Source organism: Squalius cephalus, assembly GCF_949319135.1.
Source record: "Squalius cephalus genome assembly, chromosome: 1".
NCBI classification, from domain to species: domain Eukaryota; kingdom Metazoa; phylum Chordata; class Actinopteri; order Cypriniformes; family Leuciscidae; genus Squalius; species Squalius cephalus.
The window spans coordinates 60,807,292-60,834,879 of NC_137122.1; the positions used below are offsets into that span (position 1 = coordinate 60,807,292).

Consider the following 27,588-nt stretch of genomic DNA (forward strand, 5'->3'; position numbering starts at 1 on the left):
TTCTTCATTAAGAATAACACACATAATAAAATATAAAACAACATTTGAAGAAGAAGAAGAAAAAAGCTTCTGTTCAAATTTGGAGTTCTGTTTTTGTTCTGTTACTGTTTTGGGTTCCATCAAGAATATTCATGAGCATATGATAAAAAAAAATAACTACAGCTTAATGTTGTTCTGATCATGTATTATTTCAAATCTGAGGATTACTCAAAACCTTTTTAGACCATGCCATGTGATTTTGTTTAGAGGAGACTAAAATGCTAATAATAGTTACTCATATGAGGCTTTTTATTACAGATTAAGGCAAGAAATACATTATTCTGTAGTATTCTACTGTGATAAAAGCTATTTCGATTAGCAATATAGCTGGGATTAGCTAAATACTTTATTCTTATGAAAATACCTGATGAGTCTACTTTGTGCTTTCTGTGCGAGAGCGCCCTCTGGCTTCGAGTATGAATAGAGTGGTTCAGATATGACCGAACCTGAAAGTCTAATTCGCTGCTGATTCCTTCGAGATTTTCCTATGGGGTTTATAATGGGCTTTTCTTACACACACCCATAGCGAAAACGCAAATTTTGAAACAGTTATGCTCTTTTTTAATAACATTAACAGATTTTTAATTAGTAACTAGAAAAGACAGCTGGGGTGTGAGGGTGTGCAGTGTACTTTGTACAACAAAACATCAAAGTATCATCAGTTATGTTTACCACAGGCTTTATTTTACTCATAAATTGAAATCACAGCGAACATTAACGCTGTGAAACATTATAATGCCATTATAAAACCCCCTTAGGAAAATCTCGAAGGAACCAGCATAGGTATGCGATTGGGGGGATGTAATTATTTTCAAATTATTTTTTATATAATTGTATTAGGTTTAGTGACATCAAGTTACAATGTTTACATGGTACAAATTCTTTTTTTATTATTTATAAAATATTATTTATTTTTTATTATTGCTTGACACAAATTTCACAATTTCAATTCAATTCAATTCTTGTGATTTGGTTTTAATATTGACTAATTTGGATAAATATTAGGTAAACAAGATAGGCATTAATTTTTCTCAAGAATAAAAAAATAAAAACTCACTTAAAGCTGTAAACATACAGAGAGCCCTGTCAGCTGGCAGTATTATTTAAGGTTAAAAATAACTCAAATTAAATATAATGCGTTTTTTTATTATAACAACTTTATTTAATGATACAAGTAAAAATATAATAAATATGTAATATAGTACACGTATTTAGCTAAATACTCTGTAGCTCTTTTATTCTAGCCAACTAAAGTGCTATATATCATTAAATGGCTTTCCGGAGGTAAATGTGGCATAATTGTTCTCCAGCTGTTTTACTGACCTCTTCACGCTGATGAAAAACACTGATTAATCGATATTATCTATGAGGAATATACATTTTGGTAAGTTGTACTGTATCTTTCAACAGTGTTCATGTTTATTTACTATTAGCTAGTAGAGATGATCGGGTCACGTGCCGCTATGGGATCTGTCAATCATGGTATTTATTGTTTGAATTTTGTAATAAAATTGACAGAATCTGAGAGCTGAGATTTTTTTTATATAATAATAACCTGCTCTGTCTAGTCTGTCGGTCTCCGTGTCCTCTTTGCTTTTTCTGTGCGTGAGAAAATGGATGTGTGGCGTGAGAGTGTGTGAAAAGTGTCAGTCGCGTGAGTCTCACGGTGAATGCGGGAGAGCTGGAAGCTCTGAACGCATGGCTTCACTTCAGAAGGTCTTTATTTAGAGCACTTTTATCATGGATAGATGGACTTTGATGGACTTCAAAACAGAAACGACAATTCACTGCCATTATAAAGCTTGGACATTTTATATATATATAAATATAACTCAGATTGTATTCATTTGAAAGAAGACGATGTCTTACATGATGTCATATACATCTAGGATGGCTTGAGGGTGAGTAAATCATGGGCTAATTTTCATTTTTGGGTGAACTATCCGTTTAATGTCATAATTTTCACTTTTTTACATTCTAAGTAATAATTTAAACTTTTCATCTCATAATTATGACTTAGTAGGCTATGTCATAAATTCAACTTTCTATGACTATGTCATAATTATGACTTACCAGAGCATCTTTTTTTCCTTACGCCAAAAATGGGCTTCCATATCCTCCTTGATGTGTTAGAAGTTAAATGACTGCACAACCGTTACAACCTTAAGAAATAAAAAAAATACCACACAAGTTTATTCAGTTAAAGGGGATATAGTTCACTTCAAAATGAAAATTCTGTCATCATTTACTCCCTCAAGTTGTTTCAAACCTGTATGAATTTCTTTCTTCTGCTGAACACAAAGGAAGATATTTTGAAGAATATTAATAACCAAACAGTTAACTATAACCATTGACTTCCATAGTATTTATTTTCTTCCTACTATGGACTTTGGGCTTGTTTTTCTGTAAAGTCGCTTACAAATATTGATAGTCGCGGGTCGCGTTTTTTTGGGGCTTGTTTCTAAAGTGTAGTTGCTTATTAGGGCTTGTTCTCAGCTCCATAATAAGTTGTCAAGCAGATATTTTCTATATGTTATTTAAACGTAGGAGTTTGTCTTGCCTGTTCCCTCTGTCCCTCCCCTTTCCCCATACACACAGGAGTCAGTTTTCCCACCCACCTCCTGCTTATGTGCTAGTGCACGGAGTCTATTCATAGACAGAGTCTATTAGAAGCATGCGGGTGGGAAAACTGACTCCTGTGTGTATGGGGAAAGGGGACTGTGCACTGCATTCTGTGCACTGTAAAGACGGCATTTCGGAAGATAGAAAATCAGCACTCGCTTCACATGTGACAGTAAGTTCGTTAAACTTTTCATAGCTGTAATATCGATAGAGTATTTGACGAACTCAAACTCAAACACATGATAAAGTGGAAAGTTGCTTTCGTAATATCTAGGCTTACTTCACGACACGTCAACTGTAACACTCATAAAATGGCTGAAAATGGTTAAACTTGCTCTTACTTTTTTCTTTTAATAGGAGAATATTAGTTTAATGTTGAAATATTTGGTTTATTTTAAACAATTTAATTATTTTTATAATCTATACGTGCAGGGCTGCCAACTTTTGAGTTTAGCTTGGAGTGAGAATTATGGAAGGAGATTGGGGGGATGTATGAAAAGTCTTGCATCACAATAGGTGTATTCCCAGCTAGCAGGGAACGTTCTCAGAACTTTGGCTAACATTCCCTACAAGTGTCCCACTGCGCAATGTGACGTCATTTGCATGTAATTTTTGGACGTCCAAATTCGGTCCATTGAAGGGGTTGTTTTGTGACGTCACGCGACATTTTTTTTTCTGCGAGTTCCGCACGTCTAATGTTGACGTCCGTCGACAAAAGTTCGTTTTTGGAAATATGGAAGGAGACGGGTCGGCTTGCTGTGGAACACACACACACACACACACACACACACACACACACACACACACCCCACTAAGCAAAATGATGTCCAAAAGACGTCTTTTCAACGTCTTTGTCACAAAAATCGGACGTTGAAAAGACGTCCACTGAGGGTCTAGAATGAAAGTTTATATGACGTCTTTTTTTGACGTGTTCTGCACGTCCGATATAGACGTTCATCGAACCTTCGTACAAGGTTAAAACTAGTTCAGATGTGGGCATTGTGGACATATTTCAACATCATTTATTGTCTTATTTAGACATAATTACTTTGACTATTGCTGTCAGATGATCTCAGTGAGAATTAATAGAGGTTTAGATGTTGATATTTGTTTAATTTGAAGTGTCACCATTGTGGTGGTCAATGTTTGCTTTAGTTGGGCTCTTGGTCCCCGTTCCTTTTACTTTAACTTTTATTTGACTGCTGTAACAGTGTGTTTGTAAAACACAAATGTTGTGGCAGAGAAAGCTAATAATAAGTAAGATCAGCTGTTTTCAGCTTATGGTTGATGATGAAATCATCACAAAAAAAGCATCAAATGTTGTCAGATGTTTTGGCATTCATAACCACCAACCTTGTGGAACTGCAACATTGGTGCCTAAAGCATTAAAATGATCACTTATTTGAAGGTATATAAAGCATGTGCACATGATGTTTTGAGCAAATGTATCATATAGTCACACACAGACATCAAGATTTTGCACATGAATCACAACAATGGTGACAATTAAAAAAAAAGCTTCATGCTGCAATGCATGATGGGTAGCTTTCATAGTACAAAACTCATCCTTGATTCTCAAGCTTTTTTGTTTTGATTGTCACCGTTGTTGTGAATCATATCCAAAATCTTGATGTCTGTGTGTGACTATATGATACATTTGCTCAAAACATCATGTGCACATGCTTTATATACCTTCAAATAAGTGATCATTTTAATGCTTTTCGCACCAATGTTGCATTTCCACGACGTTGGTGGTTATGAATGCCAAAACATCTGATAACACTATATGCTTGTTTTGTGGTGATTTCATTATCAACCATAAGCTGAAACCAGCTGATCTTACTTATTATTAGCTTTCTCTGCCATAACATTTGTGTTTTACAAACACACAATTAAAGCAGTCAAATAAAAGTTAAAGTAAAAGGAACGGGGACCAAGAGCCCAACTAAAGCAAACATTGATCACCACAATGGTGACACTTCAAATTAAACAAATATCAACATCTAAACCTCTGTTTATTCTCACTGAGATCATCTGACAGCAATAGTCAAAGTAATTATGTCTAAATAAGACAATAAATGATGTTGAAATATGTCCACAATGGCCACATCTTAACTAGTTTTAACCTTGTACGAAGGTTCGATGAACGTCTATATCGGACGTGCAGAACACGTCAAAAAAAGACGTCATAAAAACTTTCATTCTAGACCCTCAGTGGACGTCTTTTCAACGTCCGATTTTTGTGACAAAGACGTTGAAAAGACGTCTTTTGGACATCATTTTGCTTAGTGGGACACACACACACACTGTTTAGTGTGTTTAGTGGGTTGGTTAATGTTTTAAAGAAAACATTTGAATGTAATGTTCAAAAACTGTTTTAAGGATGTTTTCTCATTTCAAATAATGTTTCTATAAGGTTAAATGTAAACTAAGATATAATGTTTTAACTGCAACATTTTGAGGATGTTTTAGGAATGTTCCATAATAACAAAGAAGGAACATTATCAAATCAAATTTCGCAAAATGTTTGGAGGATATCATTGAGGCCTGAGATGACAGAATGTATTTTATTAAACGTTCTTGTAATGTGACGTGTTAACAAAGCAAGAACATTTTAAATGTTACATTTTGAGGATGTTTTTAGAGAATGTTATCTACACAGCAAGATAACTCTTGGGAGTTTATTTGACTCCACACTCAAAGGGTTAAAGTGTTAAAATATGAGTGTTAAATGAACACTGAATAGTGTTAAAATTAATGAGAAAATTAAGTTATTAATTGTGTGATGATTGACCATTATTGAATGGTTAATTGATGTTAACAAGCAGAATCACCAAAGGAGAAAATCTAATTTTACCATTTAATCACTAAATCACTTTTACTCAGGACATGCTAGCTGGCAACAAAGGATTCCATTCATTAAGCTAAGCTAAGCTAAGCTAGCGCCAACCCTGTCAAACTAAAACAATGCATGCACTGAGACAAAAATGCATTTGCCCTCCTATCTAAATGTAGGAAAGAAGGTGAATAAGCCCTATTTCAAAAAACGGTGGAGTTTTCCTTTGCTTAATGCGAGATGACTAAACGGATTGTGTAAAACACCTGCTAGAGTTCAGCAGTGTCATTAAAGTGAAGATGAATCCAGTGTTTAAACGAGGATGCTGTGTTTGAAAGTGTGGCCGACATGTTGCTCTAAAAACCAACATTATTTACAGTAACTGGAGAAAAACTGTTAATGTTATTAAGTGAATGAAATGCCATAAATAAAATTTGTCAAAATTAATTTGTGTTTTGTGCATGTTTTCTGTTTTCCACATACAGGTCTGAAAAGACTCTCATAAAGGAGGAAGAGAAGGAGCAAACTGTATGTAAAATGAGTGTGTGTGAAGAGAGAGAGAAGGAGGTGTCTGTTCACACTCAGAGAGCAGCATCTCCAGGATTCAGCTGTGTGTCTATGAAGAGTAACAACTCCATGTATGCGCCCCCTATGTTCAGTGATGGACCATCTCCAGGATTCAGTTGTGTGTCTATGAAGAGTAACAACTCCATGCTTGTTCCCCCTAATCTCAGTGATGGACCTGCTGTGACCTCTGACCCTGTGTGAGTATCATGAAGTTCAGGGCCGGTCCATATTCTGCTGGCGCCCTAGACGAGATATATTATATTATATTATATTATATTATATTATATTATATTATATTATATTATATTATATTATATTCGTTGCCCCTAAAAACTACAATACTGGCAATAACACACACAAACACAAGTGTGTATGGGTGCACAAATAGTTGTTAAAATAAAGGGTAAAAAGGCTATATAATATATGTATCTAAATTGAATATATTTATAGATGATAGTTTTGGAATCCAGATAACTAGTTAGTCTCATTCGCCTCTTACCTGGCGACCCTATTCTTAAACATAGACTGGAAAATTACATATCCAAACTTAAATGGTTGCTGAACTTAATGTGCTGCTTTACATTTATTTTTATTTTCTATTAATACAAAACCTGTGCCTGGTCACCCTAAAACTGCAAGTCAAAGCAGTAAATCCAACCAAGTTGTCTTTCAAATTTGTCTCAAACTATCAATATGCTCTGGGAGTTTTAGGCGCAGTAGCCAATATGGCCGCTAGGAGACATTCAAACTCCATTTGGTGATTTAAAAATTAAAATTTATTTTCCCACTAGTGGTCCGTTCCCATTGAAATATTCTAAAGTAACTCTTCAAAATATTAAATAAACATCAATGACTGACACAAATAGTAGTTATGATTCTTACTCCTCAATAAAAAATAACTATATCTGACAAAAATAAACAACATTGAAAGTCAGCTTATAACAATTGACTAATTCACCGCTAATAAATGCACGTTTAATTTTACACTATTTTACTTTAATACATAGATTTAATGCTCTGTATGTAATTATAATTTAGAAATGATACTTTTGTGTGCAGAGGGTTTATAGAATGTTTCTAATTGTATTATTAGGGCTACTTGATTATGGCAAAAATCATAATCACGATTATTTTGCTCAATATTGAAATCACGATTATTTAACATGATTATAGGTGGGTGATATGATCAAAGTCTTTTTTCATGATATGAGTCATTTTAAATGTTAGTGAAATTTCACAATTATCAATACTTCAGAAAAAACTAATACAAGGTTAATTATTGTAAGTCAGTGGCTCTCAGACTGGGGGCGGCACAGAACTGAACTATTGAACAGTTATTGAACTGAAGTGAATCAACATTGAACTGACATGAGCTGAAAACAACACTATGTTTAGTTGTTCTGCTTATACTGTAGCTGAACTGAGCTCTTCATAACTGGTAAACTGCTCTGCGATTGAACAACAAACCCACTAAACTCAGAAACCATTGAACAGTATTAATGGTTTCATTCTGCTCAACGTTTAATTAGTAAACTTTACACAGTTATATTATTTTCATTTCTATAAGAAAACATGAAAAACTCAGAGTGTGCTTGTGAAGGCCGTAACCAGTTAAACTTTCAGATGCCTGCTGAAAATCATCTGTATGACCTCTGACATTAAAGCTTTGGACTAGGAAGGTCAGTTTGACTAAAGGAGAAACGGCAATTGGAAAATATTTGCAAAATGCTCCAATAATAAGTTGTCACTCCTAAAAACCAACATCAGAGGTTCTCAAACTTCTCAGACAAATTACCGTCTACCAAATCCAAACATATTCAATTATATTTCAGCATAAAGCAAATATTACTCTTGATCCGTCACTCTTTTTCTCTGCAAAAAGCAAAATCGAGGTTACGGTGAGGCACTTTACAAGTGAAGTGTTTTTTTGTTTTTGTTTTTTTTTTTTGTAAAGAAAAGAGTGAAGAGTATAAATGCATTTTTGTGGTAATGAACATTATCTCACCAATGGTGATTGAACTTCAATTTTACTGAACCCAGAATTTTCCTTTAAGCAACATGCGCAAGTCATGTCAAGTTTATAGTTACACTTTATTTTGACGGTCCACTTTATGACGCTTTTCCACTGCATGATATACGGCTCAGTACGGCACATTTTTGGGGGGTTTCCACTGTCCTCTACCACCTCGGTTGAGGTTCCAAGCGAGCCGTACCGAGACTAAAATGTGACGTGTAAACACTGCAGATCACTAATTTGGTCAGAGAGGATCTTCACTGCAGCGTCATTGAATTTGCGACACGACACACCAAACCCGCCAGATTTAAATATCAGCAACAGCCACCGCAGGATTATTTGTCCTCACAACCTTTTTAAACGACTTGCTTTAAACGACTTGCTTTAAACGACCGTCGCACACAACCTGAAAAAAGAAATGTCTGTTTCGTGGTCAGTAGACGAGGTGGCGGCACAACTAATGATCAGTCTATAATCCCACCCATAGGCACTGATTTATGTTTCTGCTGGTGCCCACACTCCATACACAAAAAGTGGTGAGGACATGTTCCACCTGCAAGTTACGCCTATAGGTGTTCTTATAAGATATTTACTGTCAGATGTGTGTCTGCTATATGTACTGACTGCATATGTGCATCATAGTTTTGCATAATTTATTTATATTAACATAAAATGTGGACAGTCTGATTCAGCCATGGCAAACTAAGTATTGTGGTCACTACCAAAACATTACTGTCACTACCAAAAATGTGCAGTCACTACCGTAACATGGGATGTTTTGTCAAAAATAAAGTATATTGAATTATCAACTAAGATGTTATGATAGTGTTTGGTTCAATGCATATTCAAACTAATGAATCCTTAACTTTGAAATTAGTACGATAAACTTTATGCCTTCAACAAAGAAAGATTGGGTTCAAAATACAACAAATCTCATAAATTACACTTAAAGCGGGGCTCAGTAGTTTCGGGATTTCTTCGCTGTATTCTCGCTTTTTGCTCGCAGGTTTCTCTCTAGAGCTCCCCCCACAGCTTCGGAATAGATATTTGACAACACTGTTGTAAAAACTCGTAGGTGATTCTCAGACACCAGAGGCTAGTAGATCAACGACATCAAAGCAGATGCGACATTCTTTAAAACGTCTTCTTCATTCGGGTTCGAACAGCGTGAGGGAGCGCAATAATGACAGCATTTTAGCAGATTTCTTTTGGCCGTAAAGCAGTTGTTTACATCGCAAGACCTGATATCACGCGATACTTCCTGACGCGCCGGCCCGCCGGCTCAAAGTTGCAAGTGCGGATTTTCCGCTCACGGGCACCAGGGGGGTGCGAAACGACCACCATTCAACCCGAAATAAGTAATATAACCATTCCAATGACTCCGAAGCTGTTCAGTTAAGGTAAAAAAAAGTTACTTAGATCACCTTTAAAATATGTATATATATATATATATTTATAAGGTAGATGTAAACAAAATCTTAATAGGTCAGATGTTTCTTAATAGGTCAGATGTTTCCAACGCTGACTTTGCACCAGTTCTGTAGAATGGCCCATGTATGAGGCGGCAATAACCTTTAAGCCTTTTACCCCCGACTATCCAGAGTATGGGTAAAAACTCATCAGGATGAGGCAAAAGGCCCCCAGTATTGATACAAATACTTTAGCAGTAAAGTAATGTATTTTGCATAATATCTAAGTTAGTACTTGTTCAAAACAATCACTTTAGTTCTGTTTATTTTAATAAATAAACAAAATGCATTTTTGTTTAATAATATACTGTCATTAAAATTAAACTGTTCATTATAAAAACACAGAATAAATATTTAAAAACTAAAGATTCTGAAAGCTTTGAAGGATATCCCATAAAAAAAATATATTGGGTTTACAGTAGTAACAATAATTGTGATATTTTATTATATGATTAATATATATATATTTTTTTTAAATATAATGGTTTCATTATAAATATGATGATGATCTCCAAGTTGGACACCCAATTTAATACGCTATTTAAACCATGTCATGTCAACAAATGGAAAAGTAAGCCAACTGTTGATTATCATGTTAATTATTTTTGCCTTTAGCTTCAACAGCAAACTTCACATATTCTTCAGAATAACTGTTGATTTAAAGGGGTCATATAATGCCGTTTTTGTACAAGCTAATATGATTCTTTAGGGTCTAAATGAAAAGTTTGTAATATACTTTAATTAAAAATTCTTACTAGTATTGTAAGAAAACACTAATTTTACCTGGTAAAAAACAGCTCTGTTTTCAGCACGCCGTTTAAGTGCATGTGTCTTTAAATGATAATGAGCTTTGCTCACCCCGCCCCTCTGTTCTGTGGGGCGTTTTGACAACAGTGTTGACTTGACAACAGTTGAGGGTATATTTTGAAGAATGGCAGTGGGAGATTATTTTATTATTTTAGAATGTTTCCTGGGGTGCCCTTATAATGTTTAATGTTTTTTAGATCAAATTTTGTTATAATTTAGAAATAAAAGGCATTTTTCCTAGCCTGATATTAGCCTCTGATTTGAATGCTCAGTTTGAAGGGGCGTGTCTGCTGTGAGACTTCAGTGTAACCGCCCACTGCTGTGATTGGCTGCTGTGAAAGCCTGTTGATAACGTGAATGAAGATCTTATCATTGCAACGCAGTTTCTGCACTCTCACTAATGATTTCACCAATGCAAACATGATGTACGTACAGTAAGAGCTTCATTGTGCAGTGTAACAGCGTCATTGATTTCATAACGAGTTTTGGCAAGTGTCCAGATAAACTCGCGCTGTGTGATTGACAGCTTGGGCGACTGGAAAGATGTCTCTCGAAGAAAAATGATTCGGACGATGATTCGTCTGCAGTTCCGCCTGGCCTTGAACATGGGCTGGCATATGCAAATTTTTGGAGGCGTACATATTAATGATCCCGACTGTTGCGTCACAGTCTGTGTTATGTGGAGATTCGCCTATTTTTCAGGGGTGTTTTTCAAAAACGAGATTTAAATAAGAAGGAGAAAACAATGGTGTTTGAGACTCACTGTATGTCATGCCCATGTACTGAACTCTTGTTAACTATGCCAAGATAAATTCAATTTCAAATTCTAGGGCACCTATAAGGCTCGAACAGGATGTTTCTGAATGGTATGTTAACGTAATGTCACTTTGATCTATCTTTGTGTGTACTGGCAGGGTAGAGTAGTGAGATACGAATGCTATGTGTTTACTGATGTATGCGTTAGTTCATTGACAGATTGATGTTACAGCTAATGGTCATGAAATTTATTTTTTGGTAAATGTAGGCTTGTCAGTGATGCGTAACGTTTATCTATGCAGTGTTAGGTGCAACTGTCAGGGCTGAAGCACTGACATGAGGTCACGGCAGGAATGTTTCTAACAGTAGTTGAAGGACACCTAAGAATTTTGTATTACCATTCACAGGGCTGCCAACTTTTGAGTTTAGCTTGGAGTGAGATTTTTTTTTGGGAGGGAGGGAGGGAGGGGGGGGGTAACTAAATAGAATTTTATGAAGTTTAGTGACAACATGTTACAATGTTTACATTGTACAATGACTGGTAGGATACAGTTTTTATTATTGCTTGACAAAAATTTCAAGATTTCAATTCCATTGTGATTTGATTCCGATTTTGATTCAATATTGACTAATTTGGATACATGTTTATTTTAAATTTTATTTAAAAAAAAATCTCACCTAATGCTGTAACATAGAGGGCTCAATCTGCTGGTATTATTAAAGGTTAAAAATAACAAATTAAATTAAATATAATGCAGTTTTTGTTATAATAACAATTATTTAATGACATAAGAGTAAAAATATAATAGATATGTAATATAGTGCTCAGCAAAATCTCCTCTCTAGCTATTTTTTCTATTCAGTTAACATGCTATGGTCATTAAATGGCTTTCCTGAGGTAAATGTAACGTTATGTGACAATTGTTCTCCTGCTGTTATACTGCTGTTGTACTGCATCTTTAAATAAAAAAGTAACAGATGATCGGTTGTGCACTTGAACTGAGGCGCTCAGCGATCTGTCACGTCACATTTACAAGCGCCAAACGTATTTTTGTCTGAATTTCGTAATAAAATTGACGAAATCTAAGAGCTGAGAATTAGTTTAATATTAAAAGTAGTTTACCTCTTTGCTCCGCAATTTTTCTGTGCGTGAGAAAATGGATGTGTGGCGTGAGAGCGTGTGAAAAGTGTCAATTGCGTGAGTCTCACGCTCAATGCGTGAGAGTTGGCAGCCCTGCATTCATCTTCATGCAGTTTTTTTTTTTACAATACTTCTTAATCAGTAACAGACACCGTTAGTAATTAGACGAGATCTGTGGTGACGTCACAATCGTACTGCATTGTGGGACATATAGGTGCCTGAAGTGTACATTTGAAGTAGACCTCGGTCAAAGTCGAGGGAACGAGGGTCTGTCCATATAAACTTCCCTCGTCCACTTCACGAAGTGGAACGCACTTCAAAATGGCGGCAGGGATTCCCCGAGGGAAAGTGCTTAGGGAAGTTTGCAAGTGCATGTCTAAAAGTGGACTGGAACGCAGCACAGGAAATCCCTGTCGCTGTAACGTTAGCTGAATAAACAGAAGATTGAAACGCTTTGATTAAACATGACTTCTAAATACACCACTGCCTTATTCTGTGTAAGAAGGCACATCATCTCACAGAAGGATGAGCTCAGCTGTCGTTATGAAGTGAGTTTGTTGTAAATGCATCTTATTACATTTTAAAGTTATTAAAAAGAGGTTCATAAATGCTTCTCATGTTTTGGAAAGATGTTTGACGCATGTTGTTTTTTTCAAATGCACGTTATAAGGGACTCAAACTCGCAGTGCTTTCAGATGGAGTAGCGTTTACAGAGCCGTACATCAATAGCCCTATTCGGACGGGACTAGTTTTCCAAACGACGTTTGAGTTACAATTCTTATCAACCTAACATTACGTCTGTGATTTCATGTACGGATTCGGACGGGACTAACATCTCCGTGTTTATTACCGAGGTAGGAGTGTCTGTGTTTTACGTGTGGGCACTGCAGAAGATCAAGAATGTATTTGAAAAGTATGAAATTAAATAGGCTACTTTTAAAATTAAGCACTTTGAAAATAAACTAAAACGTCCTAACGTATTTTGTAAACATTTTATAAAAATTGTAGTATAAAAAACTAAACATACATTTATCATCATGAATTTATAGAACTGGGTTCTTATAATAAACCCACTGGAATAAAAAGTTTTAACCTATATAATTACACGTTATGTAATTAAGTGCAGAAATTAAATTAATCTTACCTGAAACTGATCTTCGCAGTGTACCGAACACATCTAAATCCATTATTGGTGCGCAAAAAGCAGACAGTGAATACCGGCGCGATAGCGAGAGATTGTACGGTAGTTCACGTTGACTAAAACACACAAGAAAAAGCGTTTTGGAAAAAAACATTTTCGGCAATCACAGACATTCGCATTCGGACGGGATTAGATTTCTCTGAGGACCGCCGAGTTTGACGAAAAACAGTTGGTAATTTGCTCTGGAATTTTTACAGAGGTCGTGTGAGAAAAAGACAGACATGGCAGATTCGGACAGGATAAAATCGTCAAAGTACGTCTGTGAAACAGAAATTTCTCTAACGCCCCCCAATGAAACTACTCCCGTCCGAATAGGGCTAATGACAAACTGCGAAAAAAAAAAAAAAAATCACAGCCTTTGCGATTTTAAAATCACAATAAGTGATCTCGATTTAAGTGCGATTACATGTAAATTGCGATTAATCATGCAGCCCTAAACAAGAACACATTGTTCATTATAAACTTGTGATTATGAATGTCGTACATAGAAAACATGCCGTAATGTACCCTGTGTGTAAACCTTAGCCGCATTGATCGTGAAGCGTGCAGTAAGCGATTTGCAAAGATGAAAGATTAATATAAAGATTAATATAAAGGTTAATAAAACGTTACACTCACTTCTTCTGCAGGTGCAGCAGGAACACGAATAGTTGGTACCGATCCTTTTTTCAGGAGCAGCTTCTTAGCAAAACCAGCTTTACTGACCCTCGATTGTAAAGCAGTCTGGTGTGAAATGATTCGCGCAAAACATGAAAGCATTGCTGTTGATCGTGGGGAATATTCCCTTTGAAAACAATACTCAGCCACTGAGTTCAGAGACAGCTCACTCACCAGCGAGGGCGGGTCTGTGTTGAAATGCTGCTGTCAATTAACAATCGTGGGAGGGGCGTCCGACCGTATGACGAACGGCTTGATTTGAGACAGGGGAAAACATATAAGGAGATTAAGAAAAGACCACTGGATGGATTTTTATCATTTTATGATGGTTGTGTACAGGCACTGCCAACACACATTTCAGTACAATCAACTTGTAAAAGTGCATGTACCATTATATGACCCCTTTAAGTATCATCTGTCGCCATTTACAAGTAAATCAATTATATGTCATCATTTCACATGAACACTGCTTTTTCTTCATGTCAGTGTTTCTGTGATATTTTAAAATAATGGTTTCTGGTAAGTCTGGTCAAGAATTTTAGCCGCCTTTCTCTTTTATTCGAACATTTTGACTACTGAAATATTGATGTCTCATTACTTTTAATATGCAGGTCAATATCTGCCCCCAAATGCCTGATTGTGCATAATTCATTAACAGTTTGTTGGCAACATGGGTAAATAAAATCTGTGCGAGAACTTGCGAGGATCTCCATATGTGATATTAGGAAGACAGTTTCTACATGTGGTATGATTTTTATATTTATTTTAACAGAGGTTTTTGTGTCTCTGTTCTTCTTAATGTGTTTTCAGTGGTGTGAGAGCTGACCAGATCAGAGATGTGTCCTGTCAGACCAGCTCATCCTCCTCCTGTCAGAAACACATCAGTCATCATGACACAGAAGCAGCCCTGCAGCTCGATTCTCACCAGCCAGTGCATGATGATCTGCAGAGAGTCAAAGACCAGCACAAAACCAGCATGAAGAACAAGTATGAGAACTTATTTGAGGGAATCAAACTACAAGAGAATCAGACCCTCCTGAACAGGATTTACACACAGCTGTACATCATAGAGGGAGAGAGTGAAGGAGTGAATGAAGAACATGAGGTGTTACAGATGGAGAAAAGTTACAAGACCATCCAAGACACTCCAATCAACTGCAATGACATCTTTGATCCTTCACCTGAACTAGGATATGAGGAGAAGAGAAGAGAGAAGAAAGACAAAATCAAGACTGTTCTTACTAAAGGCATCGCTGGAATTGGAAAAACCGTCTCTGTGCAGAAGTTCATTCTGGACTGGGCAGAGGGAAAAGCCAATCAGGATGTAGATTTCATATTTGTGCTTCCATTTAGAGAGCTGAACTTGATTAAATATCATCAGTACAGTCTTCACAGACTTCTGCTGGACTTTCATCCTGAACTTCAAGATCTGGACCCAAAGATTTATGATGAATGTACAGTTGTGTTCATCTTTGATGGTCTGGATGAAAGCAGAATTACACTGATGTTTTCAGACAGTGAGAAAGTTTCTGATGTGAATGAGTCTTCATCAGTGGGTGTGTTGATGTCAAACCTCATGAAAGGAGATCTGCTTCCCTCTGCTCTCATCTGGATCACCACCAGACCAGCAGCAGCCAATCAGATCCCCTCCAAATACATCAACCGTGTGACAGAAATTCAGGGATTCAATGACCCTCAGAAGGAGGAATATTTCAGGAAGAGAATCAGTGATGAGGATCAAGCCAGCAGAATCATCTCTCACATCAGAAGAGCAAGAAGCCTCCACATCATGTGCCACATACCCGTCTTCTGCTGGATCTCAGCCACTGTGCTTCAAAACATCCTGAAACAAGACCACAGTGCAGAAATCCCTCAAACTCTGACTGAAATGTACATACACTTCCTCCTCATTCAAACTAGCATGAGGAACCAGAAGTATGAAGAGAGATATCCAGAGAAACTCCTGCAGTCCAACAGAGAAGTGATTGTGAAACTTGCTGAACTGGCTTTCAATCAGCTGATGAAGGGCAATGTGATGTTCTATGAGGAGGACCTGATTGAGAGCGGCATAGACGTCACTGACGCCTCAGTGTATTCTGGGATTTGTACTGAGATCTTTAGGGAGGAATCTGTGATTTATCACAGGAAGGTTTACAGCTTTGTACATCTCAGCTTTCAGGAGTTTTTTGCAGCACTGTATGTGTTTCTCTGTTATTTACACAAGAACAGTGAAGTTATGAAAATATTCCTGACAGGAAAGTCCAGAACTCAATCTGGAAAGGTCAGAAGTTGGTGTAAGAATGTTTCCAGAACTTTCAAGTTGCTCTCAAGTAAGACTGTTTCTCTGGATGTGTTTCTGAAGGGAGCAGTGAATAAAGCCTTGAAGAGTAAAAATGGACACCTGGATCTTTTCCTTCGATTCCTTCATGGCATCTCGCTGGAGTCCAATCAGAGGCTCTTACAGGATCTGCTGATTCGCACAGAGAACAACCCAAAGAGAATCAAGAAAATAATCCAAAACCTTAAAAAACACGAAAACACAGAAAGTCCAGAAGACAATGTCAGCCCTGAAAGATGGATGAATCTGTGTCACTGCTTGATTGAGATGAAGAATAGTTCTCTTGTTGAAGAAATGCAGAGATTTTTAAAATCTGGAACAAAAGACAAACATCTTTCTCTTGCACAATGTTCAACTTTGGCAAACATGATCCTGATGTCAGAAAAGGTGATGGATGAGTTTGACCTTAAAAACATCATATCATCACAAGAGGGTCGAAGGAGACTGTTACCTGCTCTGAGGAACTGCAGAAAAGCTCTGTGAGTGTGAAATTATGAACATAATATAAACTGATTTGAAATATGAACATAACACCTCTCATGTAGGCTAATAGTTGAGCTAAATGCGCTTTAATGACTTTATTTACATAAATTTGAAGTGTCTACAGAATAAAATATTTAAAATAATTATTTTAATTTGAAATTATAATTTAAATCCAAGTAATTACATTTCTGAAGTTTTAAAAGCTGAATATCTTTTCAACCAATGAATTTACATGACTTTTCCATTGTTCATAATTTGCTGAATAAGGATTAAGCATTTTTAGAAAAATATATTCATTTTCCTGGTCTAGAAATCACACTTTTAAAATTAGGCTACCTCATATATCTAGTTGCAGTGAGGATGTATTAAAATAAGAAATATCTTGACTTAGGTCATTTCAATCCCAGCACTGTACATTTTTAATGTCTCTCTTATCTAACACTAGGGCTGTCAACGAATATTCTAAATTCGAATATATATTTGAATAGTTTAAAAAAAAAACGAATTTCGAAGGTGAAAATGAATATTCGAATGTGAATTTCGAATGTGGAAAAGCACGCCCGCGGTAGCAGAGGCGCGGCTGTCTGCTTTACGAGCGTTCAATGTCGGCTCTATATACTGTAAAACTTAGATTAATGTTAATAATATTTGTTTCTATCACTGAATGAAGCCTGCTATATTTGGGACAAGAGTCGCGACCTTAAATTGCTTGCACAAAACTCTTGATCAGCACTCAGCATTTGTTTATTGTTGTTGTTCATTTAAACCGTTATGCGCAGAGAGCGTGAGGGTGAGGGCGAGAGAGAGAAAGAGTGCCTGCGAGTCCTGCACGGGTTCGGGTACCCGACGGGTGACCCGAAAATTTTGCTCAAACGGGTGAAAAATATCCAACTGTGTCGGATACGGGTGCGGGTCCGGGTCGGACACGGAGGAAACACGGGTCTAAACACGGGTTTAAAACAATCACATGCAAACGTAAAAATATATGCATATTTTTAAAAATATGCATATTTTTAGGAACACATCTACACAAATATGCCTGTATTTCAAGTTGATAAAATAATTTAAAATCCACATCAGTTTATTTGTGCCCACGCGCCACGCTCTCCCAGGATCTATAACGTTACCTATACTTTCACTTTTAAAAATGCATCATAACCGATCTGCTTGCAGTCGTGGAGATGGATGCTGAGGAGTTGAAGAAAAGAATAGCTAGTGGAGATTGTAAAGTTGTCGACAATACGTCATCAAAAATCAAGTCCAGTGTGTGGGAGAAATTTGGAGTTATCTGAAGAAAATATTGTGAAAGGCTTTGCTGCATTTTCGTGTTGGATAGCCGCAAATGTGGAACTTCATCGCTGAGGAAGCACACAGGAACTGTGGTAACAAACCAAGCAGTTCTATCCAACAGTATTTTTTTAAATTTAACACTGTTAAGTATGTGTGGTGTGCAGGGCGTGTTTGAACTCAAAATTGTCAGATGTAGACTAGACAAAATCAGACCCATGCAGGTCTCTCTACCTGCAAGTGCTAGTGAGCAAGCGAGCGAGAGTGAGGTCTGCGGTCTTGGCCATTATTTACTTGTTTTTGTGTAGGTAATATGTTGTCAAATATGTTTAAACTTAAATAAACTACCTATACAAGTAGTTGTGTCTCTTTGTATTAATTTGTCCTGTTATTGACGTATTGATGTCATTGACAAAATGCGCAACTAGATGTTCGAATAGTTTGAATATTCGTGTGTTTTTTAGAGGGAATATTCAAACGTCATTTTTGAGCAATTTTGACAGCCCTATCTAACACATATTAGAGGTCTTGGCGTCTTTACTAACGAGCTGATGAGTTGAATTTGAAAATGTGCAGTGCTGTGGGTACTCCAGGACCAGGATCGACCAGAAACGGTCTCTGAGCCTACTAGTCCTTGCCTTAATGCTATGGGACTGTAACTGTGATAAGAGAGTTAACAATTTATCCTGGGTATTTATAAACCGATGTTTCATCCGATGTACGTTCCTAAACCCTGGATTAATGTTCTTATTTGCATATTTGTGTTATTATTGTCATTGATTGGACGAACCCCACGTGTTTACATCAAGGCTCTTGCATTGCCCGTCCTCATATTGCCGAATGCTATCAAGTTTTTTTATATGGTCTTTTGAACTGTAAAGGAAAGAATGAAAAGGTATCTTCTTCACTCCAATTCGCCTTTGGCTAAGCCACACCCTAGAATGTAGATTGACCAATCACAGCGCAGCCAAGAACAAGCTCCCACAGAGGTCCGACACTTTTTCACAGTGCTCCATTGACTTTAACACAGGAGTCTCATATTTTTGGACTCGGCAGGCTATTACCGTCGTAGTTTTATCAAAAAAAGGGTTAAACATTGTGCCTGGGGCAATTGAAACACAGATACGCGTTTCCCAGAGAGGTTGGAGGGGGGGTGTCTGTTTTTTTTCCCTTCCCAAAACCGAAGTCAAATCCTGACAAGTGTCGTCTTTGGATTAAACTGTGTGGACGTCCTGACAGTCAGCTAAACCCCTCAAGGATCAACAAGCACACTTTTGTGGTAAATTTTGCTTTTAACCTTACTGTGAAGTTATACAAGTTAGACAGTTTTATGCTCTTTTAGGTTATGATTTCAGTTCTTTGCACTAATTAATGAAGAATCAAGGTGCTAGCAAGCACTTAGTGATGGTTTAGTTATCATGTAAATCAGGATTGTATGTTTTGACTAGCGGCTGTGTGAGGGACCAAGAGGCAAGAACAAGGAACACAAGCTTTGCAAAAGAAAATGGGTCTTTATTTGAACCCAAGAAAAAAATAACTTTACAAACTCATAAACTTCTTACAACAAAAATAAACAAACAGAAAATGAGATCAAACAATTAGACAAAAAAAAACAAAACAAACAAACTAAAACTACTGACCTGCTCAAATGAACAAAGCAACAGTTTATAAAGGAAAGGATGGGCCCATTACAAATTAAGAGGGGAAACGATTCAACTTTACATTCAACATATAACCACAAGTAAATCAAAATCAAATCAAACAAAGGTATACAATAAATAAAGATAAGGAAAGCAAAATGTAATCAAATATCATAAATGTACAACTAAATAAATCAATTGATAAAAGACATTAACATTTCTTCCTCCCCCGGGCAATTCCAGCAAATGGTATGTTCGGGCGGAACCAATAACGCTTAAATTCTCTGTTCCTGCCCGGACTCTAATCTTGGTTACGCCAGGATGCGGCTGCAGCGGACCATGTCTGAAGTTCATCACGGTAAACTTAAACTCAAAACAGAAACAAATATAAGTAACATATACAACGTAACTAATTTGTGTGCACTTCAAATCAGTAACAATGTATATAAAATGTGCTATAAATGTAAACATATGAAAACCTAACAATAAAGAAATAATTAATATTGTTTGTTTTGTGTGATTTATTATGATCCATTATTACACGGAAACAAATGAATATGAATGACAAAATAAGTTTAAATAAAGAGCATTCTTAAATGTATATCCTTTGTGTAAATGTATGAATGTTGGCGTGTGTGCGTGTGTGTGCATGTGTGTGCATCCACATTACCGCTCTTGTGCGGCCACCACTCAGGCCGTCACATTTCCCCTCCCTTCAGGAATCTCGCGAGTAGAGCGGGATAGATAGTCAGCAGTAACGTTGACTTTACCAGGAACATGTTGTATCTTGAATCTGAAGGGCTGCATGGCGAGATACCATCTTGTAATCCTTCCATTAGAATCCTTCATTTTCTCCAACCACTGCAATGCTCTATGATCAGTCTCCATGGTAAACTCACGGCCTAATAGATAGTATCGCAAGGAATCCAACGCCCACTTTATGGCTAAACACTCCTTTTCCACCGTTGAATAACGTACTTCTCTTGGAAACAGTTTACGACTGATGTAAGCCACTGGCTGTCGGCTCTCTGGTGGTCCTTGCAATAGGACGGCTCCTACTCCCCTCTCGGAGGCATCAGTCTGTACAATGAAAGGACGACTAAAATCAGGATTGTGTAGCACAGCACTAGTTGTCAAAGCTCCCTGGATGTCCCGGAAGGCTTTCGATCTCTCCTCAGTCCACTGCAATTGGTTCGGGCAACGTGCCCCCACCATGTCCGTTAATGGAGCAGCCCTGCTAGAAAAGTTAGGGACAAAGCGATGGTAAAATCCAGCCATACCCAGAAATGATCGCAGGTCCTTACGTGTCTGGGGCACCACACACTTCTCCAAGGCTTGAACTTTCTTCACCTGCGGTCGCACAACACCCTGGCCAATAACATAGCCCAAGTATTCAGTCTCTTGTTTAGCTATAGCACACTTGGTGGGGTTGACAGTTAGGCCGGCATTCTGAAGACGCTGCAAGACTTCTCGGAGATGCTGCACATGTTCCTCCCAGGTGTTACTGTAAACGACAATATCGTCAAGATATGCAGCAGCAAAAGTTAAACCACGTAATACTTGATCTATTAACCTCTGAAACGTCGCCACGGCCCCATGAAGGCCGAAAGGTAACACCTTAAAATGGAAAAGGCCCCTTGGTGTTCTGAATGCAGTCAAGGGCCGCGAGGAGGGAGTCAGTGGAATTTGCCAATAGCCTTTAGAAAGATCCATTGTTGTAAGATATTTGGATTGGCCCAACCGATCAATTAGGTCACTTATGCGAGGAGTAGGGTAGGAATCAAACTGGGATACTGAATTCAGATATCGGAAATCAATACAGAACCTTATACTCCCGTCCTTCTTTGGCACAAGGACTATGGGGTGACACCACTCACTGTTCGAAGGTTCAATAATGCCCAAACGGAGCATAAGGTCTACCTCCTCCTGCAAGGTCACCTGGAATCTTTCAGGTATCCTATAGCTCTGGCGTTTCACGACAGCATCAGGTTTCAGTACTACACCATGTTCAATCAAGTTGGTAAACCCAGGATATTCAGAAAATACATTCGAAGTGAAGAGAACTTGTACCTGTGACCGCTGGGAAGCTGTTAGATGATCTAACCCAATGTCCCCAGGAACTGGCTGTGGCAGATACTGCTCATCGGATTCTTCCTCTTTTATACAGTGAATCATCAGTGACTGTGACTTTTCAGGACGAGGAACCCACTCTTTCAACAGGTTAACGTGCAAAACCCGACTAGATCGATCTTGACCCGGCATACTGATTTCATAAGTCGTAGGACCCAGGCGTTTCTTGATCTCATAAGGACCCTGCCATTTTGCTAGCAGTTTACTCTCTCGACTAGGCAACATGACAAGTACCTTTTTACCGACCTCCAGATCTCTTTCTCGAGCCAGGGGGTCATACCAGGTTTTCTGCTTTCCGCTGGCTTCCGCCAAGTGATTCTGAGCCAAAACGGTCATCTTCTGCAACCGTTCCCTCATCTGCAGAACATAGGAGACAACACTAGTGGGCTCTTTCTTTTCAGGACTCCCTTCCCACATCTCCTGGAGCAGAGCCAATGGGCCCCTGACATCACGGCCATACAACAGCTCGAAAGGAGAAAAGCCTGTGGAAGCTTGAGGGACTTCCCGATAAGCGAATAGAAGATAGGGCAACCATTGATCCCAGTCTTGACCAGTCTCACTGACAAACTTCCTTAACATCTGCTTCAAAGTCTGGTTAAATCGCTCAGTCAACCCATCCGTTTGGGGATGATAGGGAGTAGTGCGCAGACTCTTAATTCCTAAGAGCTGGTAGACCTGCTTCAACAAGGTAGACATGAAATTAGTGCCCTGGTCGGTTAGAATTTCTGCTGGAAATCCGACCCTGGAAAATAACTGGACCAAGGAAGTAGCCACCGGTTTCGCCTTCACAGATCTTAACGGAAATACCTCTGGGTATCTGGTGGAGTAATCCGTTATTACCAGCATGAAACGGTTCCCTGAGCGACTCCTCTCCACTGGACCAACGACATCCATTCCAAGCCTCTCAAACGGAGTACCAATGATAGGAAGTGGTTGTAGTGGTGCTCTTGACGGACGTCTGAGGGAAACCTTCTGACAAACAGGACAGCTTTTACAAAATTGGGCCACATCTACTTTCAAACCAGGCCAGAAAAAACACTTTTTGATTCTTGCAGTAGTCTTGTTTTTCCCCAGGTGGCCAGCCCAAGGAATCGAGTGACTTAGATGTAACACCATCTCTCGAACACACTGTGGAACCACAAGTTGTTTCTGGACCCCGATCTCTCGATAGAGTATTCCCTTCGTTATCACATATCTGGCTGTACTGTCATCTAGAGGCTTCTCTCTTACCTCTGCAGCTCTAGCAAAGCACTCTGTGAGAGTAGCATCTTCCTGCTGCATCTGAACGATGTTGGTGGGCACCTGGAAGTTCACAGGTAAGTCACAGTCCATATTTTCAGACACTGCATGAGCAGCATATTTTACCTTTTCTTGTCTTTTTTCTCTTCTAGTCTTTCTCCTCTTCGACACCCCGGTCTCAATCTCTGTATTGAAGAAAGGTAAAGTACTTAGTTGGTGCTCAATCCCCTCTGACTGGTTGGCCTTTGCTCTGGTCACCACCACGTTACACTGTCGAGTCGGATGCAACAACTCCAGCAGCACTGGTATATCTCGACCCAGAATCACCGGAAAAGACAAGTTATCAGCCACCCCCACCTTCACCAGGTAAGTCTGTTCTTCTATCTTGACATAAACATTGGCGGTAGGTAACAGTCTCTCGTCTCCATGTACACAGCAAATAGGTAATTTGTTGACTGTGCTGATCAAAGAGGGTGATATGAACTTTCTTCTTACCAGAGTCTGATCACTGCCGGTGTCAATCAAAGCAGTCAATTTCTCACCATTTATCTCCACATTTGTAGTTCTCAAAGAGCTTGGGGATTTGGTTACATCCCTCCTTGGTACAAAACATAGCTGTGTAAGCTGAGCTGAGATCTTTGGACAATTTGGTTTAGTGTGCCCTTCTTGACCACACAGGTAACATATGGGAGGTCGTTTAGGAGAAAAATTTAATTTGGCTGAAGTAGGTTTCCCCATGTAGGGCTTACCAGACCCCTCCACCTTCCTTTGCTGAAAGTGAGGCATGTCAAGAGAACGGCGGTCATTAACAGGTTTCCAAGCCCACGGCTTACTCTTTCCTCTGGCTGCAACAAACACATCCGCCAAAGACGCTGCTTCTGCTGCGGTTCTGGGATCTCTCTCTCGAATCCACACCTGGAGTTCAGGGGACAGCATTCTAAGATATTGCTCCAGAATGATGATCTCACTCACCTCCTCCACCTGTTTCCTCTTAGGCTGGACCCACTTTCCAAAGAGTTCTTTGAGCCGGTTATAAAGCTCTATGGGACTTTCCGATGGATCTACTGATAAGGAACGGAACTTTTGTCGATAAGTTTCAGCATTGACATCATATTTCTTTAGAATAGCATACTTCACTTTATCATAGTCAGTAGACTCATTCACATCCATATTGACATAAGCTGCTCTTGCTTTACCTGTCAGCAAAGGGATTAAATGCCAAACCCAATCAGTTTTAGTCCACCTACAAGCAACAGCAATCCTTTCAAAAGTCACAAGGAAGTGTTCTACATCATCAGTGTCACTCAGCTTCTCCAATCGAGGTATCTGAGATAACGGTGGGCCTACATTGTTCCCAACCTGATTAAAACTCTGCTGATGAGCTGAAGCCACGGAGTTTCCATCAGAATCTAAAGGATCTGCATTAGGCCTTTCCCGGGACTCCCGGTCAACATCAGATAAGTGAAGATTCGGAGAGGTACGTGCTTGGACTTCTATTTGCAAAAGCCCGAACTGGTGCTGGAGAGCCTTAAACCGTCGCTCCTGATCAGCCTGCTCCTGCTGTCTTACAGTCTCCCGGCCTTCCGTCCTGGCCATATGGGCTCGAAGCAGATTTGCCAACTCAGTCACCGAAACTTCTCTGTCTCCCATTGCCTCGCCTCCTTCAGCTCCTTCAACCATGTCCTGGTCCTCCTCACCCCTTTCTTCCTCTTGCTGCAAGGAAGGAGCCTTAGGCCCACCTTTCTTTAAGGTACGACTCATATTAACAGGGAAAAAAACACAGCCTCGAGGGGCAGAAAAAACAAAACACAGCTTTGTGTCCTTGACTGACTGAAATATCCCACCGCTGCCACCATATGTGAGGGACCAAGAGGCAAGAACAAGGAACACAAGCTTTGCAAAAGAAAATGGGTCTTTATTTGAACCCAAGAAAAAAATAACTTTACAAACTCATAAACTTCTTACAACAAAAATAAACAAACAGAAAATGAGATCAAACAATTAGACAAAAAAAAACAAAACAAACAAACTAAAACTACTGACCTGCTCAAATGAACAAAGCAACAGTTTATAAAGGAAAGGATGGGCCCATTACAAATTAAGAGGGGAAACGATTCAACTTTACATTCAACATATAACCACAAGTAAATCAAAATCAAATCAAACAAAGGTATACAATAAATAAAGATAAGGAAAGCAAAATGTAATCAAATATCATAAATGTACAACTAAATAAATCAATTGATAAAAGACATTAACATTTCTTCCTCCCCCGGGCAATTCCAGCAAATGGTATGTTCGGGCGGAACCAATAACGCTTAAATTCTCTGTTCCTGCCCGGACTCTAATCTTGGTTACGCCAGGATGCGGCTGCAGCGGACCATGTCTGAAGTTCATCACGGTAAACTTAAACTCAAAACAGAAACAAATATAAGTAACATATACAACGTAACTAATTTGTGTGCACTTCAAATCAGTAACAATGTATATAAAATGTGCTATAAATGTAAACATATGAAAACCTAACAATAAAGAAATAATTAATATTGTTTGTTTTGTGTGATTTATTATGATCCATTATTACACGGAAACAAATGAATATGAATGACAAAATAAGTTTAAATAAAGAGCATTCTTAAATGTATATCCTTTGTGTAAATGTATGAATGTTGGCGTGTGTGCGTGTGTGTGCATGTGTGTGCATCCACATTACCGCTCTTGTGCGGCCACCACTCAGGCCGTCACAGGCTGGATGTTAGCTAACTTTGTTATTCAAGATACGAACACCTAATGTTAATGTTACAGACACGCTATTGTGGTAGTTTTGAAGGTTTATTGTTTATTGTTTTATTTGGATCCCCATTAGCTCCCACTATGGTGGTCGCTAGTCTTCCTGGGGTCCACTGAAATCACAATACAAAAATACAAAATTAAATTAATCCATACATCAGTAAGATCTATAAAAACTATACGATGTATTAGCTGCCATGACACACATTTAAAAGGACGGTACAAATTATGCAGTTATGCAAAAAGCAACATCTATTCAACATGCAATTTAAACAATTTAAAACAAAACATACAAAATAAAATAGGTAATACTTTCACTCCTGTAATCTCTGTTTTATTGTTTTCTTAAAAGAAAATTGACTTTTGATTTCCCTGACGCTGAATGGAAGTGAGTTCCACTCTACAGCCCCTCTGTATACAATAGTTTTCTTCATAAAATTACATCTTGGACTAGGAGTAATCATTATCTTGTTGCTGACTGAGCGTGTCACATGCTCATGACCATATCCACTAAACAATATTTTTTCTTTTATAAAGTTATATGCTTCATTAGCCATGACCTTATGCATGAATAACAGAAGATTATATTTCACTTTTGCCTCTACAGTTAACCAAGATAATTTAATATGCATCTCACGCACACTAGCGCGAAAAGAACAGTGCAGAGCTACTCTGGCTGCTCTATTCTGTGCAATTTGTAGTTTTCTTAGATGTTTTTGGGCCGCACTAGTCCAAACTACTGGACAGTAATATAAGTGAGACAAAACAAGACTTTGGACGACATTTTTCAATGTAGCAGTTGGACAATATACAGAGCATTTTCGGGACATAGCAATACCCCTGCCCATCTTACTGACAATGTGGTCAATCTGGTCTGACCAAGATAATAAATGATCTAGTCTAACACCCAGCAGTTTAAATCTGGTAACCTGCTCAACCACATTGCTCTCTATATGCAGATTAAGTGAGGTGATACTTGGTAACATGTATCTATTGCAAAATATCATACATTTAGTTTTGGAAATATTCAGTACCAATTTATTCTTTTTCACCCAGTCCACTACTGTGTTTAACTCATGCTGGAGATTCTCATTGAGTTCAGGCAATGATGATGCTGCAGTGAACAAGTAGCATCATCCGCATACATAACAACACTAGCCTTTCTAAAAACATGTGGAAAATCGTTTATAAATATTGAGAATAAAAGTGGACCCAGGCAGCTTCCTTGTACTATGCCGCATGAATTTGTTAAGCAGTTGGAAAGACTAACGTTACCGCCACCGTGTTGCCCAGATGAAGTTTTCGGACGTAGCAACAGTAACTAAGGGGGGCGGGGCTTAGCCAAAGGTGAATTGGTGAGTTTTCTGTTGCCATTTGAAATGTTTCCCATCAAACGCTGAAACAACCGTTTATACAATTTCTGTGACTGTCCAACACATGAACATGAGGCACTTGATTGGCTGTCCATTGCTAAGCATCTAGCCATAACACTCTAACACTGTATCGTTTCACACTGTGCAAGTTTTGCACCGCAATGCGGGATAAACAGCACAAAAGCGACTCTAAACCTGC

The 27,588-nt window shown here is 38.3% G+C and overlaps 1 protein-coding gene across 1 annotated transcript in view; it reads left to right on the forward strand.

The window, feature by feature from the left end:
* The first annotated feature begins 2,691 nt into the window (after nt 1-2,691).
* The window catches only part of LOC307171562 (NACHT, LRR and PYD domains-containing protein 3-like), a 63,513-nt gene continuing 38,616 nt past the window's right edge, over nt 2,692-27,588 (forward strand). Inside the window, exons 1-3 of the mRNA XM_079893267.1 lie at nt 2,692-2,833; nt 5,983-6,261; nt 14,920-16,926. Of these exons, the coding sequence (XP_079749393.1) occupies nt 6,035-6,261; nt 14,920-16,926 (2,234 nt within the window). The 5' untranslated portion in view covers nt 2,692-2,833; nt 5,983-6,034. The remainder of the gene's footprint in view (nt 2,834-5,982; nt 6,262-14,919; nt 16,927-27,588) is intronic.